Below are 18,130 nucleotides of genomic sequence, written 5' to 3'. Positions count from 1 at the left end.
AAATTTTATGATCAAAGTACAGGCAGGATTCTTCTATAATTTTGACTTTTCGGTTTTAATTCACGGAACAATTGCCGCTAGGTGGCGATGAAAACCTCTAAGGAAATAACGAATTGAAGTGGTATTTTGTATTGAAATTCCAACAAAATATTACCTATGTCATTTCAATAAAAATTATCTCAAAATACCAGTGATGGAAGTATTGTTGGCGTAAATACTCCATAGAAGATAAATTAAAATTGTTCATTAACTGAATCAGTATTAACACTACAAAAAGTAAATGCAATAAATAATAAAACTACGTTGTGAAATTTCTTATCCAATAGCGTTTTCCATTGCTACACATTCGGTGTACTCTGTGTCTTATTTATCAATACATCAATAAATAATGACTTCTTCGATTGACGACTTGTTTATTTTGTGGAAATTCATGTTCACTGAGGATACACTACAAAAACACACTTTTATCTACTTTCCACTATATTTCTTTATTGTTGACCGGTTTCGGCAGTTTTGAAAATGGTATAATAGCCGAAACCGGTCAACAATAAAGAAATATAGTGGAAAATAGACAAAAGTGTGTTTTTGTAGTGTATCCTCAATAAATAATGAGATTACATTGAATGTACATTACTTTTACCAGTGTAATACGCTAAAAGATCATCCATCCTGGTTTATTCTTAATCAAGGCAGTATTTCCGGTTGTGAACTGTTTCACGGCTTCCCTGAAACGAGAAAAGTCTTAACCCTCTGCCCTAGCATTCAGCACATAAGAAAAATAAAATTGAATAGAAAGAAGACGGAAGAGAAAAAATGAAGTAATATAAAAAAAAAATTAAGAGATGGAGTACAATGTACAATATTATATGAAACAAGACTCTTATACTCTCAGGACGAAGTCTTCAATTACCTTATAGCCACGAAGTTCCTATTACGTAACGTATAAGGAGACGCACCAAATACACATGACTAAGAAAGCAACTACCATACAAATTGAAGAAGAAGAAGAATGGTGTCGCTATCGTTAGTTGTTGTGGTCTTTGCTGTCAATGTTTGCGGAACATCATGGACGTACCCAGGTGGAGTTTGGGGTTTTGGTCCGACTCAGATCCACTTCAGTGTGGGCTTCACCTTTAGTAGCAACATGATTCTGGAACTCCTGGCTGGATAGCTCTGGCAGCTGAAGCCATTAATGGAAATCGAAGAAGAACCATGGACGTATGTCCATGGGTAATACTGTCAATGTTTGCGGTGCCGCTGTCAATGTTTGCTTTACTATGATGTTTTTTTGTGGGTCTTATATGGTTTCTTGTGAATTTTGTTGAAATTGAATGCAGTAAACAAACTTTACGATGGCCATGATCACTACTCCTTCGGTGGATCTCAGTTCTTATCGTGACCAACATTTCAAAGTAATATCTTAGTTATTTATGTAATGACCAATTTAAAGCAGTTATTTTTTATTTCCAGGGTACTAGAGCTGAGCAAGACAAACTATTGAGAGTTACTTCTACTTTGTATGTAGGAAATCTTTCTTTTTATACAACTGAGGAACAAATTTATGAACTATTCTCGAAATGTGGGGATATAAGACGGATAGTGATGGGTTTGGATAAGTACAAAAAAACTCCATGTGGTTTTTGCTTTGTAGAGTATTATACTCGAATTGATGCAGAGAACTGCTTAAGGTAAATCAGTATCAGTTAATTTTCTCATTCCTCCATTAAATCCTACTCACTAACACTCACAGAATCTTGATTTCTCATCAGCCTAATTATTCACTGAAAAAGTTTAAAACATTCTCCACAATTAATAGTTTCAGTACACGGAACAGTTCATTTAGTCATCCCTTAACATAAATAAATCTTTTACTTTTACTGGCTGTTTCTTGTATAATGCACCCAAATATTATAATTAAATACTGATGAGTTTTGTTCTTACACAATTACCAACTTCAAAAAAATAAAGACGCGCATAAGTATTTACGTGGTCACTTATCTGACCCTAAAAGTGGAAGTAGTTCTTGTCTTTCCAAAGTACTCTGTTATGGTGTATAAAGACATTATTATCATTATACTATGTACCAAAATATTGACTGCTTATTTCTTATTTATAGGTATATTAATGGCACCCGTTTGGACGATAGAATAGTACGAACTGACTGGGATGCTGGTTTCATAGAGGGACGACAATATGGTAGAGGAAAAACGGGTGGGCAGGTACAAAAGAAATTTAATTTTTAACTCATGTAAACTATGCTCTTGGATGTATTCTATCAATTCATAGAACATTGGTGCAAGATATTTCACAAGTTTTTGTGTTTTTCTTAAATCAAGACCGTCTTTTCAACCAAAAAATAATCTAACCACCAATTATCCAATTCTTAAATATATGATAGACAAATGTTTCAACTTGAAATTAGATGTTATTTTTTTTGGTTAGGCAGTGAGTAAGATATTGCCAATGAAAATTGGGATCTACATACACGAGTATTCCCGAAAACTTTACAGTAGAATTTTGATTTTATTCAACAGACTGAAATATATTAGTTCTATCTCTTTTCACACAGAGGTGGTTGCAAATAAACCAATCAAGAAATTTTGACTGCCATCTTGAATGCATTCATGGAGGTTGAATTTATCACTATGTTTACATATACTGATATAATCAGCAAATAGCATAAAATTTGTATTTGGGACTGCAGGTGGTGGAGATTGCATGTGTTGTAGAATATAATTTCCTGAATCCATATTGGCAAATGTCAGTTAACTTTCTGGTAAAGAAGGAGAGTTTCTGCTTTCTATTTCTCCATCATTCAAAATGAACAGTTGAAAACCAAAAACCTTTTTTTTCCCCGAAAACTAATCTAAAAATACTCCTTTTTTCAATTTAAGTTTTAATTAATTCCAGTCTTCAAAATAACCTACCATCCTTTTTGTAAAGGCTTTTCAAGCATTAATAATACTTATTGGCCTAAAATTATCACAATCATTTTGTGAACCCTTCTTATGTAGGGGTAGACTCTTTGATAGAAATAAGACCTCCAAAAGTTTATGGAATTAAACATGTCCATCTGGAAAGTAAATTTTCTTGTGTAAGGTTTTCCATATGGAAAATTTTGCTCATGATTCTTGCTTCTGTGAAGTGAATGCTCATTGGATATTATTTTTGCTCTATTCATTTTTCAGGTAAGAGATGAATATAGGACAGACTTTGACTCTGGAAGAGGTGGTTATGGCAAGATTATCCAGCAGAAGATTGGGGGTATTGAAACCCCTGCGTTTTTAAGATAATGAAGATGTTTTTCATATTTTGTGTTTTTGATATTATTTAATGAAGCACTTGGGTTATTGGATTGTAGATTCCTGTTAATTGAAGGAGAGTGTTTGATGATGAATAAATGATAAAGTGAGATAAAGTAAAGGGTTTTTATTGTTTCACATGTTCACAAAATAATAAATGCATTTTTACAGTTTACAGAGTGAATGCAGATCAGCGAGTCTATAGTTTAGAGAAATACTTCCAACCTGCCTGAAGAAAAATCTAATATTTTATTTATTTATTGCACGGGATCACCCCTTTTATATTAGTACAAACATCAGCATCAAATATAATCGAAGAAAATAATAAAAATGTAAAAGTGAGACTCGAAGTAAACTCAAGCACTGAAAATGAGTTGAAGCACTAAGATTAACAAAATTATAGATTATACAATTTAAAATACAGAGATAAATGGCGAGAATAATATAAAGATAAAGAATACATATAAGTAATAATTGAATACATTAAGAATTTGGTGTATAATTAATTTTCTCAGAAGACATTTGAATCTTGATAGAATTCTGAGAGTTCCCTTCGGCACATGTAAGTGAATCCTCTCGAGAAGTTCCGGGAATGTGATAAGGCCATTTATCTATTTGTATATAAATATAACGTCAGCATTTTTCTGCTCAAGTATAGGTTAACACTGTTCAAAAGAACTGTATAATCATGATTGTCGATGTGCATATTAATTTTATTATTACAGAATGTCTGGAATTTATATTGGACTCTTTCCAATAATAATGATTTGTACAAAAAGTTAACCAAATAATCGTGGCATATTCTAAGCGGGAGACTATCAAGGCAAGATACACAGTTCTGACTGAATTGATTGATAATAGTTTTCAGTTTCTTAATATAAAGTCTAGTAGCTTTGATGTAACAACAGCAATAAGATTTATATGATCTACAAATCTCTATTGCTAGTCAAATATAACTTCTAGATCCTTCATTGTGTGTTAGTATATTACCATTCAGGCAGTATGAGGTGAGAAATTTTCTATTCATTTTGTAAAAGATGATGAAACTACATTTTTTGATGTTCATTGGTAAATTGTTTTCAATACACCACCTAACCAAGGTATTAAAATCATGTAACAGAGTAACATCGTCTAATGATTTTTTTGGCCTGAAATTTTTAAGATCATCTGCAAACATTGGAAAGTTTGAATTTATAGAACATTCTGTAATGTCATTATCAAAGATGTTGAACAGAGAAAAGGTGCACAATGAGATCCTTGAGGTACTCCCGGCTTTATATTAATGATTATTTACCTAGCATTTCCTACCCAATCTTAATGAGATCGGCCAGTCAAAAAGCTCTCAAACCATGATAAAAACATCTTAATCGGTATGCCATGTATAAGAGTGCATCCATCTGGCTGTTTTTCTCCAGAACCTCTATAATATTTATACCAATAGATTGGTATCTGTAGACTTTCTCATAGAGACACCATGTTGATTATTTATGCAGCATTTTTTACAATGAAATTTCAGGTAGGGAAGCCTGGTTTTACATATTTCATGGTAGTTCTTTACGTCTTCTTCATTTCCTGGTTCAAAAATTGGACAAATGTAGCTGTTTCCATAGATCAGGGACAATCCCTGTATCTAAAGAACATTTGAAAAGGTATATTGGATATGGACACTATTTTTTAGAAAGTAGCTGGGAATGCCATTAGGACCACTGTTTAACTTATCTATTGAAAACTTTTTCAATAGATATTGTAAAATTGGGTATATCGATATAGTGTATCATAAGTAAAATTCCACTTGAATGAATTTCTTTTTGTCTATAACTGCACCTATCATTTTGGGTAAAATATGTTTTTTTTTAGAAAATGTAGTCAAATTCTTTTAGGATAGGTATCTGTGTTGGAAACAATCCTTTCACCATACTGACAGTTCCCATAGTACCAAACATTTTTATGACAGAAAAGATTCTATTTTGACAATAAATTTGTGCAGTGTTCAATAACTATCAAGTCGAGAAATAATTGTTGAACATATTATGGTTTACCTGCCTTTAGAAGTTTCCTTCCAATATATGAGCATTTTCAGCAGTTTTCTCCTAACAAAGTTGGCATCGTCAAATATTCATAGCATTAATATGTTGAAAAACAATAAATTGTTAGATGTAGCCGTTACAACATGGTAGGAAATCATAATGAAAAAAAGAGAATTGAAACTTTCTATGTTTTTTACCATTTTATTTGTAAATGACGTTACTGCAGTTTTGTCCCATAAGGACATTTTCAAACTTATAGTTTAATGTAGGAGTTTGAAAATGTCCTCACAGGATGAAACTGTGGTTAAAAACATAGAAAGTTTCAATTCTCTTTTCTTCATGTTGAAAAACATATTTTTTTAGAAAACAAAGCTGTATTATGTATCAAATTATAACTTTCACAACTAATAATTAGATTTTTCTAAAATATTTATTAACACAAAATGTTGGTACAAAAGTGATAACACATTAACTATTCAGACTTGTGAAATATTAACTAAAAATAAATACATTGAGACAAGGCTTTGCACCTACAAGCCACCTTAAATAACACAAAGAGACATAATGTCTACAAATACTTGATACTTTCTCATTGTTTATCAGTGTTTTCCGCTTTCTTCTCAATTCTCTTCGCGGGCTGTCCAGTCTGTTGGATGGGTATCTCCTTGTGCTCGATCTGCTGGTTCTTGGTTGGAGCAGTGATGGTCAAAACTCCATCAGATGAAAGTTTCGACTGGAGCTGACTAGGATCGCAATTTTTCGGCAGAACGTACCTTCTTACAAAATGCCTGGAAATGAAACCATGCTCATCCTGTTTCTCCTCATGTTTTCCTTCGATAGTAACGGTGTTATCATCTGTCAATTTGACAGTTATCTCCTCTGGTTTGAACTGTTGCACGTCTAAGTTGGCCTGGAATCGATCCTTGTCCAAACTTACGGTGGAACCGGTGTCCTGTCTTGATAATTCCGTCCTCCAGGGTCTCATGTACCCGGCAGGGCACCTGACAACCATTCTTGGGTCGGTGAGGGCCTCCAAAAAGTCTTCTGGCGACAGCCCCAGACCGAAATGTTGGTCTGGCAGCCTGCTGGGGCGTTGGTAATCGTCAAAAAAGGCTAGTAAAGACATCTTCAATGACACTAATTTACTAGGCAAACAACTTTTGATTGATATGCGAAATACACTAACACGGCTTTAGTATTCAACTGTTAACGTCAAATCTGAAAGATTTGTTTATATATTATCAGACAACAAAAGCCTCGAAAATTCTCGATGTTTTCGTACAACCAGCACCGATTGGTCGGAAACTTCTAGAGAAATCTGGCCTCTGATTGGCGGAGTCGAAGTAATTGCTCTAGAATTTACTCCTGCGACGATGCCAAATTCAATTTTTCCAGAAGGTTATAAACAATAATCATTCTATTATACTAATGATTAGAAAATCATTTCAGGTAAATATTGAGTTAATTATTAACTGTTTTACCAGCCAACTTATTCCAAATATGATCATTTGAAAGTAATACTTTCCAATATTTACGATGCAAAATTGCTGAAAATTTCCTTTTCGTTAAATTTAAAAGGATTTTTTTAAATTTTATGATTTTTTGGCTTTCTACTTCTCTGCTACTATATAAAAAGAGAAAAACTTTCGAAGAGAGGAAGGAAAATATTAAATATATCAATAGAAACTTGAACAGATTATTCACAGAAATTTATCACAGATCGGTAGGTACAAACGAAGAAAAGAATCCAGTCGAAACAACTAATACTTTTAATATGAACACTGATCTACACAGGGATATTTTTCTCATTCAATTTCAGTTCCAAATATTAGTAATGGAATAGAAACAGATGCACCCAACGTTATATATGGCCGTTTTTCTCGAAATGTCGAGAAAAATAGTAGTATTTTCAACGCCTCACCAGCATCTTTTTCAATAACTTCAAAAGACAATTCAAACGTGTTAGGAATCACACGTTAAAAGGTAAAACCTCGTTAGTCCTTAGCTCGCACAAGTTTCTCAACTTCTGAGAGTTGTCGTTCGTATGGGGGCGACAGCTGATTAACGGAAAAAACAGATTTTAAACAGAAAACAGATTTTTTAAACTTATTTCTTGCAAAAACTTCGCGACTTTCTTTCACAGGCAAAAACTTTTGGCTTCATACTTCCTATAAATTCAATGAGAAAGATTTTTGTGTAATACAATTTTCGAAAGTATCTGTTTGGAGTGAATTGTTTTCCAGGAGGAGATTCAGAAGGCAAAAGGTTTTTTTTGAAGGGGATAAATACTTTTTAATTACAGTTAGCACACATGAATCTTACATCTAAGGTAAATTATACAGATATTGAACTTATCACTTTCTAAAATCTGAAAAAATTTAAAAAATGGAACGGAGAATATTAGGCAGGTGTAGAGAGGCCAACCTTCGATTTCATCCTGATGAGTTATTATCAAAACCCAATATAGTTTTGTCAAAGAAAAATGTAATGTTTTTCAGAAATTTTGCCTATCAAAAACTGAGAATTTTAAAGTTACTTCATTGACTTTAAAAATCTCAACATAAACGGTGCTACATAATCTTCATGAATAGTTTTTATTATAGTTATCTTCTTTCTTCCTTCCTCCGGAAGTTTCTCACAATGTTTGTTCAATGATGGATAAGTGGAAACCTAAAAAACTTGTTTCCAAAACAATAGAAAAATACTTCGAACTTCTATTTCCTGATTAAAGGTAAAACTGGAACCTCTCGTTAAGAACATCCGGAAACAAGCACTTTTCCCAATCACCAGAACTCAATACTTTTTTCAACACGCGTTCCACCAACCGAGGAGATGAAGAAAACTATTCTCCAACGCTAACTTGGTTGCCGAAACGTGTGTCCCAACTAATATTCTCAGTTAGGATTGCGTTAGTTTGATCTTCGATTAGGCCTCGACCTTTCCATTAGAAGGTTCAACTCAGTACACCTCGAACTTCACTGTTTAAGAACTTTTTCATTTGTAAAACGGCGTTTATGTGCAATAAACTTCCTGAGAACATTTTTCCAATGCGAAGTACTATTTTCACACAGGCACCGCTCTAAGAGTGCCTTAAGGATTTTCCTGTAGTGCTTGTGTTTTGTCCTTAAAAAAATGTTTACGTTATATTCACCTCATATTTACTAGTATGAGGACAAAATTTGAAGTGAATTAGCCGTCGAATATTGGAATATTTCGACCACCAGGTTAAGGGTATGAATTAGGTTTATTGTCTCAATTAACTATCGTCTAAAATGAGCCAAAATCAAGTAATCCTCTACCTTCATATAACCATTAATATTCACTCACAAAAAATTTTGACAAACAAGTTTCATTATATGTATCTACCTATCTACCTCAACTTCTTATGATTTCTTCAACATGGATAAAGTGATGCCATAGGGCGATAACCATAGCTGCCATTAGTTGATATAATATATACGTGTTCCCTATTATTAGTTATCCCAATATCCATATTTGGTTTTGAGTTACTGAAAAATTTGGCAACCGCGCTTATGATTGGCATGCGAAATAACCGGAACTTTGTGTTTGTGTGATTGCGCCTGCCCTCTAGACGGTTGAGAAATCCAGAATAATCTAGTTATCGTCCTCTGTCATATAAATTGAAACAGACAGCCGAAAGCCGGTAGTTCTATTTTTTGCTTTGACTGCGAAAGAGATTGCAAATTCGTATAAACGATATCGATTTGTTAAGAGTTTTCAACATGTCTCTCTATCCATTTTTTGACGATTACTACTATCAACGTCCAACTCATCGTCCTAGCCGACTCTTGGACCAACATTTCGGCCTGGGGCTGTCGCCGGACGACTTTTTGGAGGCCCTCACCGTACCAAGAATGGTTGCCAGGTGCCCTGCCGGCTACATGAGACCCTGGAGAACGGAGTTATCAAGACAGGACACCGGTTCCACTGTAAGTTTGGACAAAGACCGATTCCAGGCCAACTTGGACGTGCAACAGTTCAAGCCCGAAGAGATAACTGTCAAATTGACGGATGAGAACACCATTACTATCGAAGGGAAGCACGAGGAGAAGCAGGACGACCACGGTTTCATTTCTAGGCATTTTGTAAGAAGGTACGTTCTGCCGAAAAATTGCGACCCTAGTCAGCTCCAGTCTAAACTTTCCTCTGATGGGGTTTTGACCATCACTGCTCCCACCAAGAACCAGGAGATCGAGCATAAGGAGATACCTATTCAGCAGACTGGACAGCCAGCAAAAAGCATTGGAGAAAAGAAGTCTGAAAAAAACAGTGAACCCTAAATATAAAACCTGTATTGCTACTTCAATCTTCTTATCATTCCCTTCTGGGCTTCATTCACTTTAGAAGTCTGATTAGTTTTAGATTTTAGATACTAAATTATTATTTGTGCCCAGTAAATTTTGTATTTTTTTTTCAATAAATGCTTACATACAACCCGTGCTTTTTTTCATCAATGTAGGTAGGTATATCTAGAGAAAATGTGGTTAAATTTCTAAAAATATTTTTTAATTACAGGATGAATTCTTATCTTTTGAAAGAACACTGATATTTATTACTCAAAATTATTAGTTCTGCAGAAAAGTTCAGATTTTCATTGTTACAGTAACAGTAATTATTGAAAAAATGTCCATTGTCCATGGAAACAATATCATGTACCATTAAATTGTTCGCTATTTTTTTACTAATTATTTCCATGTTTAAAAACATTCGTTTGAAGGTGGTTGACCATGTTTCGTAGTGCATTTCATCAGTTCGGTCTTCCATTGTCTAATATATAAATTGATTTGTAATCCCTGAAAGAATCTGTAAAAAAATTAAAAAGATTAGCTGAAAAAACAATTTTCACAATGAAATTACAATTGAATAACATACAAGCAACAACCAAAAAAAACAAAAGAAATGAAAATTAAAAATATAAAATTGAAAGATTCCAAACCAAGTTACTTCAGACATTTCGATTGTTAGTATCTACAATCGTCTTCGGGTGATAATTGCTCGTGTTAATAGTTCAATTTTTTTTTGGTTGTTGCTTGCATGTTAGTTTGTTGTAATTTCAGTTTTTTGCTTAATAAAATTGCTTTTCCAGCTAATCTTTTAAATTTTTTCACAGTTCCTTTCAGGGATTTCAAATCAATTTATATCATATTAGACAATGGAAGCCGAACAGTTAAAAACTGATGTTTTTTTGAATAATCACACTCCATTTTTATAACAAAAAAAACGAATTGATACAGTATGTTGTGAGTTCTACCCATTGGAGTTTCTATAACCTGTCACCTTTGCTGTTACTTTCCACCCATTGTTCTTAAATGTATGTTTTACTACTTCAGCCTAGATGTCGCTACAAAACTTGTGAGACTTGCTGAACTAACTAATGATGGTGATTTTTTTCAAATTCTATCAAAATTAATATAATTTAACTAGAAAATGTAGAAAACTAAACATTTCTAGTATTCTTTTCTAATATTCTTTCCTTTGGAAAATTGTTATGGAAGCGTTTTATCAAAAAAGGAATAATTTTATATTTTCCCTAACTATGTCAATATCAAATTCTAACATTAATGTCTACAAAGATGCATGGAAACTCTGGTTTTTATTTTGTTTTGACAAAACTACACGAGAAATTAAATTGACCCAAATTTGTACTGTTGTTGATAGATGGTGAGAAAATCGAAATCTGGCGCACGTATTTCTTTCAGATCTTTAATTTATGTACCATAATGTAAAAAAAATTACCCAATATCAGTCAATTCTCAAATTGTAAACAACATTAAAAATTCAACTGCCAATTTGACATTGTCAAGCTGCATCACTTGAGTTGTACTTAGCACCTCTGTGATTTAAATACTTAAATTTATTGGCTCTATCTATAATTTCTTTATGAAGAGTGCCATTGGTCGAAAGTTTATTGCAAAATATTTTACATACATATAGCTTTCTACTGTGGTATTGATCTACATTTTTGTAGTCTATATACAAAGCTACAATTTTTGACGAATAACTCTACCCGTTGTGGAATATTTGAATTCAAGTTTCGCTTTTTCCTGTTATGTGAAAGTTCTTGTTGTGAGTTATTGTTTGACTATTACAACCTAGATGTCGCCACATACTTTATCAGACAAAATTTATTAATCTAATTATGAATTTAATCAAGTCTTTGCAGATTGCTGAACCATTGTCTGAAGATTTAATACCAATAGCTTTTTCATATTCTGATTTAACAATATTTTAGAACTAGAAAATGGTAAAACCTATATTTTACTAGTAGGTAGGTATTCATTTGTGGGAAATTGATACAGAACGTTTTTTTCTCAAAGTAACAAATACGCTTTCTCCCATATGACTATCATTATCAATGTCATTATCATTTGTTTGTCAGATTGAATTGAATAAAAAATAATAATGAAGATTTTCAGGTAGGTACTACGTCACTTTTAGAAACTGATGACTGAAGATTTATTTTTTTCTGACAATCGTTATTAGGCACCCTTATTCCAATAAACTTACATCTCCGTCACTGATTTGTTCAATGAACTGAGAACTACTTGTAAAATAAAACAAATACTCAAGTGAAAGAAGAAACAAGTAAAAAAAAATATGTAATGAAAATCTACACCGGAAGTTGAAGTGCTATTTTTAAAGCCAGCAATATCAAAAACATCCATAGTAAATATTGATACAGCCTGATAAAGAGAGTAATGATTTAAATGTTCTCATTTACGCAGATAAACTGCTACAATTTCTCTATTGACAAAACCAATAGCGTGTGAAATTCATAAATTTAATGACTATCATTCAGAATATGGGAATTTTTTCGTTCATAATTACCAAACGAATAGCTTTCACATTAAAAGACAAGTCGATACGTCAAGTAGTTCTAAACCCCCTATTCAATTAGGTCCATATTTCTTGTAAATCAACATCCTCATCACATCTTACGGGTGAAAGGCCGAGCAACGTGAGAGGGGGCTGTTTGTTCGTTGGTTTGACACCGCGATAGAGAGGTAAACAGTGTGGCCATGTCTTTCGATTTTTCAGTACATCTATTCTGAAAATTATGTCAAAAATAAAACCAAGCATCATCATTAATGGTGAATTAATATAATTACTGACTAGTTGTTGCCCGCGGCTTCGCCCGTGTCGAGTTTGGTTTATCACATTAATTTTAGTGACAGACCATTTTAAACAAATAGTTACAATATTTTTTTGTCAACCCAAAACTTCAGGTTTCCGACTTCAAAACTGACAATATTCAATATAATCTTTAAACCCCTATTTTTCCTTCTTGGAGATGAAATTCTTGATTCCCTTTCTTGATGGTCATTTACGTAATACAAAGAATCTACCTGCATATTTCAAGATTCCAGGTTCAGTAGCTTCGGCTGTACGTTAATATAAGAGTGTCAGTCAATCAATATAGGTACCCACACAATATTGAATAGCATCAGCAAAAAAAAATACTGAAAGGATTAGAATGAAATATATTGGTAATATATAATAGTAATAATTCTACTGCTAGTAATATAAATGCATAAAGTTTGTGAGGATGAATGAATGTTACATATCGATTTACATTTTTCACTGTTTTATATCTAAACAGCTCAATGGATTCAAATGTAAGTTGGTATATAGATAGATCATGACCTGGAATAATACATAGGGTAGGTTCCCACGGTAATCCGGAAAAACAGCGGGGAAAGCTAGTATTGTATAAGTGGGTACCTATTGATTGACAGACACTCTTATATTAACGTACAGGGCAGAACACGGACATCTGTATTTATGTAAAGTTTCATCTAAATCCATTCAGTCGTTTAGGCGTGAAAGAGACACAAACATACATACATCCATCCTCACAAACTTTCACATTTATAATATTAGTACAGAAGTATAGATATAATCTATAAGAAAATATAGCAATATAATCTAATTGCTAAATAAATGAATTATTTCAACTACAAAGTAACAAAAAGTAATAACTATAAGAATATTACACTTGTATATTTCTTTTTTAAAACAACGCCTATCAAGTAAATAGAACAAAATTAATTCATGTGAAAAAAGTTTTTAACATCCTCCCGTCCGTGAAACTATACATTGTTTTCTCTCGTCGATTGGTCACAAAGTTTGAAATGCAGCCTAGTTGAATTTCCTCTCTTCATTTCCACTTCTCCACACAAGCATATTTAATGACTTTCTCCATACCGGGATAAACCACTGAGATGCGACATAAAATTACCTCATTTCAAGGATATTTTTGTTGTGAAAGAAAACGAGAAAATCGTTCCGTGTCAAGGCATCAAGATGAAAGCTATTTCTATATGTATTACTTTGTTTTCTCTCAGATCTTCTTACAATCGAGACTATAATGGGTCCAAAGTAATTAAGAAAAAAAAAAAAACAATCATAGTGAAAAATTGAAAACCGTTACTTTGAAAGAAAACAGTGACTTTTTATAAAATACCATCGTTCTTGAAAGAATTAAAAGAGCCGGAAGAACCAAAAATTCAGTTTAGAAATCACAAATGAACAGTTCACCATTTTACTTGAATTCAGAAAAGGTGTTCTACAAGAGAGTGAACTAGGTGCTCTACTTCTTCATAACCTATGTTAATGATTTGAGAGAAATATTTGTAGTATCAAACACTAAGATCGTACAGATGATTCTAACGTCATTGTATCAATTGATACCAATCTCACTTCGGAAATAATAATTCACAGTAATATACATGATCACTAAATAAAAAAGGATACATTTTTGGGAGATTTCATTTTAAGGAAGGAATTGTTTTGGTTTTCTACTTCTCCCAATTTTTATTTTGTATAAAGATGAGAAGTAATAAGCCAAAACCACTCTTCTCCAATATAATCAATGTTTTCACATAATTTTAATGAAAACTGTTTAATCTCTGAAGCAAATTCTATTAGATTCAAGTCATATAATACAAATTTTTATATTCAAAAATACGTTGCACTCAGTACTGAAAAATTATATTTTTCATCTAGTGTTGAAACTCTAGGCATATTTATATATGACAATTTGAACTATCAGATACATATAGATTATTTAGCTTAAAACTGGCAAGTAAATGCTATGCTATCGGAGTTGATCTCAAAACAGATATTATGGTACAATAGATATATCTCTTTCTGGAGCATAAAAAAAAATAGTGTTGAGACGAACTAGCCACCTCGAAAGAACATTTATGTATCAACAATATATTGTTAAAACTATGTTGAATATGAAATTCACAGATTCGTGCCGAAATATATTTAAAAGTAATGAATTACTTAACATATATTCCATCTGTATATATAAGCTTCTGTGATGTTTGTTTATGACAACAAATCAAAATTTGAAAATGATAAACATACATTAAAAAATACTGAAAAAGGACCATTTATCCACAATGGAAAGAGAACGATGTAGTAGACACATATTTAAAAAAAACTGCTTTTGATCTGTTATGGATATGGAGCCCTATTTATTAGGAGATTTTTTGACGCATGAATATTTATATTATTATAATATTATTGTTGAAAGTTGCTTTAACATTTATATTTTGACATTTTTCAAGTATTACCTACATTTTCACGTGTATTTTGAGTCTGAATGTAGCGACTGGCCGATACTTGATGGAAATCCATATTTAAACTCATTAATATAGTTTATTGTATGATTTTCACTATAAAGGGTTTTGCAAAAACCGCCGGTTTTTGTAAAACAGCCGGTTTTTGTAAAACAGCCGGTTTTTGTAAAACCCTTTATAGTGAAAATCATACAATAAACTTTATTAATGAGTTTTTTTTACAAGTGTTTTCAGTTCGATACAATATAGTATACAGAGTATTCAGACCTAATTTTTGTAAATATACTGAAGAAATAAAAATTGACTCGGCAGCGTTGGAGATAAGAAGCTCATTCATTTTACCGCGATATCCGTTCGCCCGATTCCCGAACAAACGCAAGAGAAATGAGTGCGAGAGAGAATGCAGTGTTGTAGCTCCGCGCCGTTTACGCATTGTAGCTGTAGCCTTGAATTTCGTTCATTCATAAATCTTCATACGATCATGATGTGACTAACCTGAGTTATTAGACATCAAACAAAAACACCCATGTGTGCTCTTATTTGCGAACGATGACTATGACTCGACAGGAAACCATTTGGTTTTTCATATCCAACACTTGAGACCACTCGTCGTAGACTTATGTCAAAACAGTTTCATTCATTTTTTTCGGAGGAGTTAAACATGGCGGACGAGCATTTTAAAGTCAGATTGGAGGAACGTTTAAAAATAAAAATTGGTAAGTAAATTTTGAAGCTTCCGTCCATTCAAATGCTCGCTTTTCGGTTCTTTAATTTGAATATGTCATCGGGTTTCGGCTGTTTAAGTCAGGGTGGGGAAAAATCTGCTTCACTGCAGGTGGTGTGATGGATTTAAATCCCAGCCCGATCTTGCCCTATTTATGAGTTTTCTGATTTTTTGTGTTTATTTCTAGGGGAAGCGAAGAATCTGCAGGCTCGGTTGCATGGATCGTCGACACAGAGAGATGTTTATTGCACGCTGTCACTGGACCAAGAAGAGATATTTAGAACATCAACAGTTCTGCAAACCTTGAGGTAACAGTTTGATTCATCAGGCTGGGATTGCAAAAGATATTAATGTTTTGCCAGAAAATGATTTTTTAGTGAATACTGGTTTGAAGAAACGTTTGACTTGCAAGTCTCAAAATGTATAAAAAATAGTAAACTTTCAAAGAATTAGGTATATCCAAACCTCTGGGATGAATTGTAGATCAGATACATATTTTTCTCAAGACATGAACTGGAAGAAATAATCCATCTGAAACAACTTCTTTTCCCTAAAAATTTTAAATTACTTAGAATAACTAATTTTTCTTTTCTCAATTTATACACCAAACATTCATACAAATCGAATGAGAAAAATTAATGGAAAAGTGTACAATTTAGTAAATGAAAAAGTTTTATATCTAAACTTGACACACTGTTTTAGCTACTTAGAAGTTATTTGACTTGCCCATTTCATATAAGTCTTCGGAAAACATTGCAGCCTCTTGAGCTTATTGAGTTTTTCCTCTCATCTTCCTCTGGTTTCCAGGTGTATTTTCCTGGTACTGTTTATCTTTCTTATTGACCCATTTTCTATTTTGGTCACCTAACATAGATTTTGGTACTCACATTGCAGGTTATTCAGTGCCAATAAGTATATAGAGCTTGAGATATCTGAAGTAACCATGCACTCAGCTTCTTCCGATCTTCATGTCACACCCAAGCCAGTCCTAATTTTATATTTAGTTCATCACAACAGCCTGGCTATTGGTATGACTTGGGTTGAAAATATATTCATTAATTTCTCTATAAACAGTTTTGAATGGATTGAACAATTCAAAAGAATTTTTTAGGCTTTTTCCAATATTTGTCGCACTGAGAATGAAATCCTTACACTGACAAAGTTTTCTAAAATTTATATATGAGAATTTAAGTGAATCAATAGAAGGGTTTTCATTCAAAACCCTGAATCTATGAAAAATATTCAAACTGAAATTTGTATCATATTATTTTCACAGAAGCTTCATAGATGATGGCAATTCAAATTTTGCTTAAAAAATTAGAATTTTGTGGTATTGATTGATTCACTAGCTATTTGCTGAATAGGTTACAATGCATCAAAGAGATCAATACTAAATCAGACAAGCAAATATACCCATTTCGATTCAAATAATTAGTATAAAAGTTTCCCAGTGAAGTGTGGTTGAACCTTAAATATTCATTTTTTATTTGAATACATTGACAACTGTGAATTTCTTAACCTATTTGCTGATGATACCTTACTATCTAAAACAAGCACTTTTTCTAAATACCAGAACTGAAATACTCTTCTCGACGCGCTTTTTCCAATCAGGTTGGCGTTTTAGACAGATGAAGAAAACTCAATGCGTTACAACTTGATACAAACAGTTTATTAGATAATAATTTAGTGAACATCAAGAATGATACTGAATTTCATTGAGGCTGTTAATTTTAAATACTTGGACTTCATAATTGACAACACATTGCATTTTAAAAAACAATTTCAATATATTAGCAATGAAATTGCAAACATTTTTTTTTCAAAAGTTAACTTTCATCTTAACTTTCAAAAATGTGTTACAATCTTCAAAACATACAACCTCACTTTAATTACCGTGGTATTTTTACTTGAAGCCAATTACATATCTTCTCTGCAGAAATTTCAGAATAAAGGAATGAAATTACTTTAAAAATCTAACAAATACACCATTCCTATCAGTACTGAACAAGGATAAGATGTTTTACCTCCATGATTTTGATATTCAAATACTGCCTGGATTAGCATGCCTTTAAACACGAAATCACAAGAAATAATTACAATGTATGTGTTTTCTCATAATAATACTACTAACTCCTTGGATTGGCACATTTTCACCGTAATTTTTTGGGGGGAATCGTGAAAATCAACTTCTGAAATTTTGGAGTTGCAAATTTTTTGATGGTTTTCATTGAAATTGTTATAAATTCGGGTCATGATCATTAGGCAGTCATCGTAGAATATGGAGATCATTTTATTTCCAGTGTTTTTCAGGATACCCAGATTCAATTCAAACCAATCATTATCATACTCAGAAGCATCTCTTATAAAACCCATTTCAAGAGCATGATGCTAAAGAAAACAGTATTGAACCTTCTTAAATGTATCCTCATCATTCTTAAATTCTGTATAATACGTACTCCACCAGAG

At 32.6% G+C, this 18,130-nt stretch overlaps 4 protein-coding genes across 4 annotated transcripts in view; 3 read left to right on the top strand and 1 right to left on the bottom strand.

Annotated features, from left to right (window-relative positions):
* The first annotated feature begins 1,226 nt into the window (after nt 1–1,226).
* Nucleotides 1,227–3,423, top strand: LOC111511528 (cap binding protein 20). The gene is made up of 4 exons (XM_023167549.2): nt 1,227–1,412; nt 1,471–1,688; nt 2,117–2,219; nt 3,189–3,423. Exons 1-4 carry the CDS (start codon nt 1,353–1,355, stop codon nt 3,291–3,293), a joined length of 486 nt encoding a protein of 161 aa, XP_023023317.1. The 5' UTR covers nt 1,227–1,352; the 3' UTR covers nt 3,294–3,423.
* A 2,317-nt stretch (nt 3,424–5,740) lies between these two features.
* Nucleotides 5,741–6,637, bottom strand: LOC111511533 (protein lethal(2)essential for life-like). Its single transcript, XM_023167563.2, has one exon. The coding sequence runs from the start codon at nt 6,453–6,455 to the stop codon at nt 5,919–5,921; it is 537 nt and encodes a 178-aa protein (XP_023023331.1). The 5' UTR covers nt 6,456–6,637; the 3' UTR covers nt 5,741–5,918.
* Nucleotides 6,638–8,955: 2,318 nt separating this feature from the next.
* Nucleotides 8,956–9,784, top strand: LOC111511554 (protein lethal(2)essential for life-like). Its single transcript, XM_023167585.2, has one exon. It carries the CDS (start codon nt 9,073–9,075, stop codon nt 9,628–9,630), a length of 558 nt encoding a protein of 185 aa, XP_023023353.2. The 5' UTR covers nt 8,956–9,072; the 3' UTR covers nt 9,631–9,784.
* Nucleotides 9,785–15,309: 5,525 nt separating this feature from the next.
* The window catches only part of RasGAP1 (Ras GTPase activating protein 1), a 30,627-nt gene continuing 27,806 nt past the window's right edge, over nt 15,310–18,130 (top strand). Inside the window, exons 1-2 of the mRNA XM_074184354.1 lie at nt 15,310–15,656; nt 15,852–15,972. Coding sequence (XP_074040455.1) covers nt 15,560–15,656; nt 15,852–15,972 — 218 coding nt within the window. The 5' untranslated portion in view covers nt 15,310–15,559. The remainder of the gene's footprint in view (nt 15,657–15,851; nt 15,973–18,130) is intronic.

Source organism: Leptinotarsa decemlineata, unplaced genomic scaffold (genome assembly GCF_025532065.1).
Source record: "Leptinotarsa decemlineata unplaced genomic scaffold, Ldec_3_MD MMD2_tig00026354_RagTag_RagTag, whole genome shotgun sequence".
NCBI classification, from domain to species: Eukaryota; Metazoa; Arthropoda; class Insecta; order Coleoptera; family Chrysomelidae; genus Leptinotarsa; species Leptinotarsa decemlineata.
This window is presented reverse-complemented; position numbering and strand designations above follow the sequence as displayed.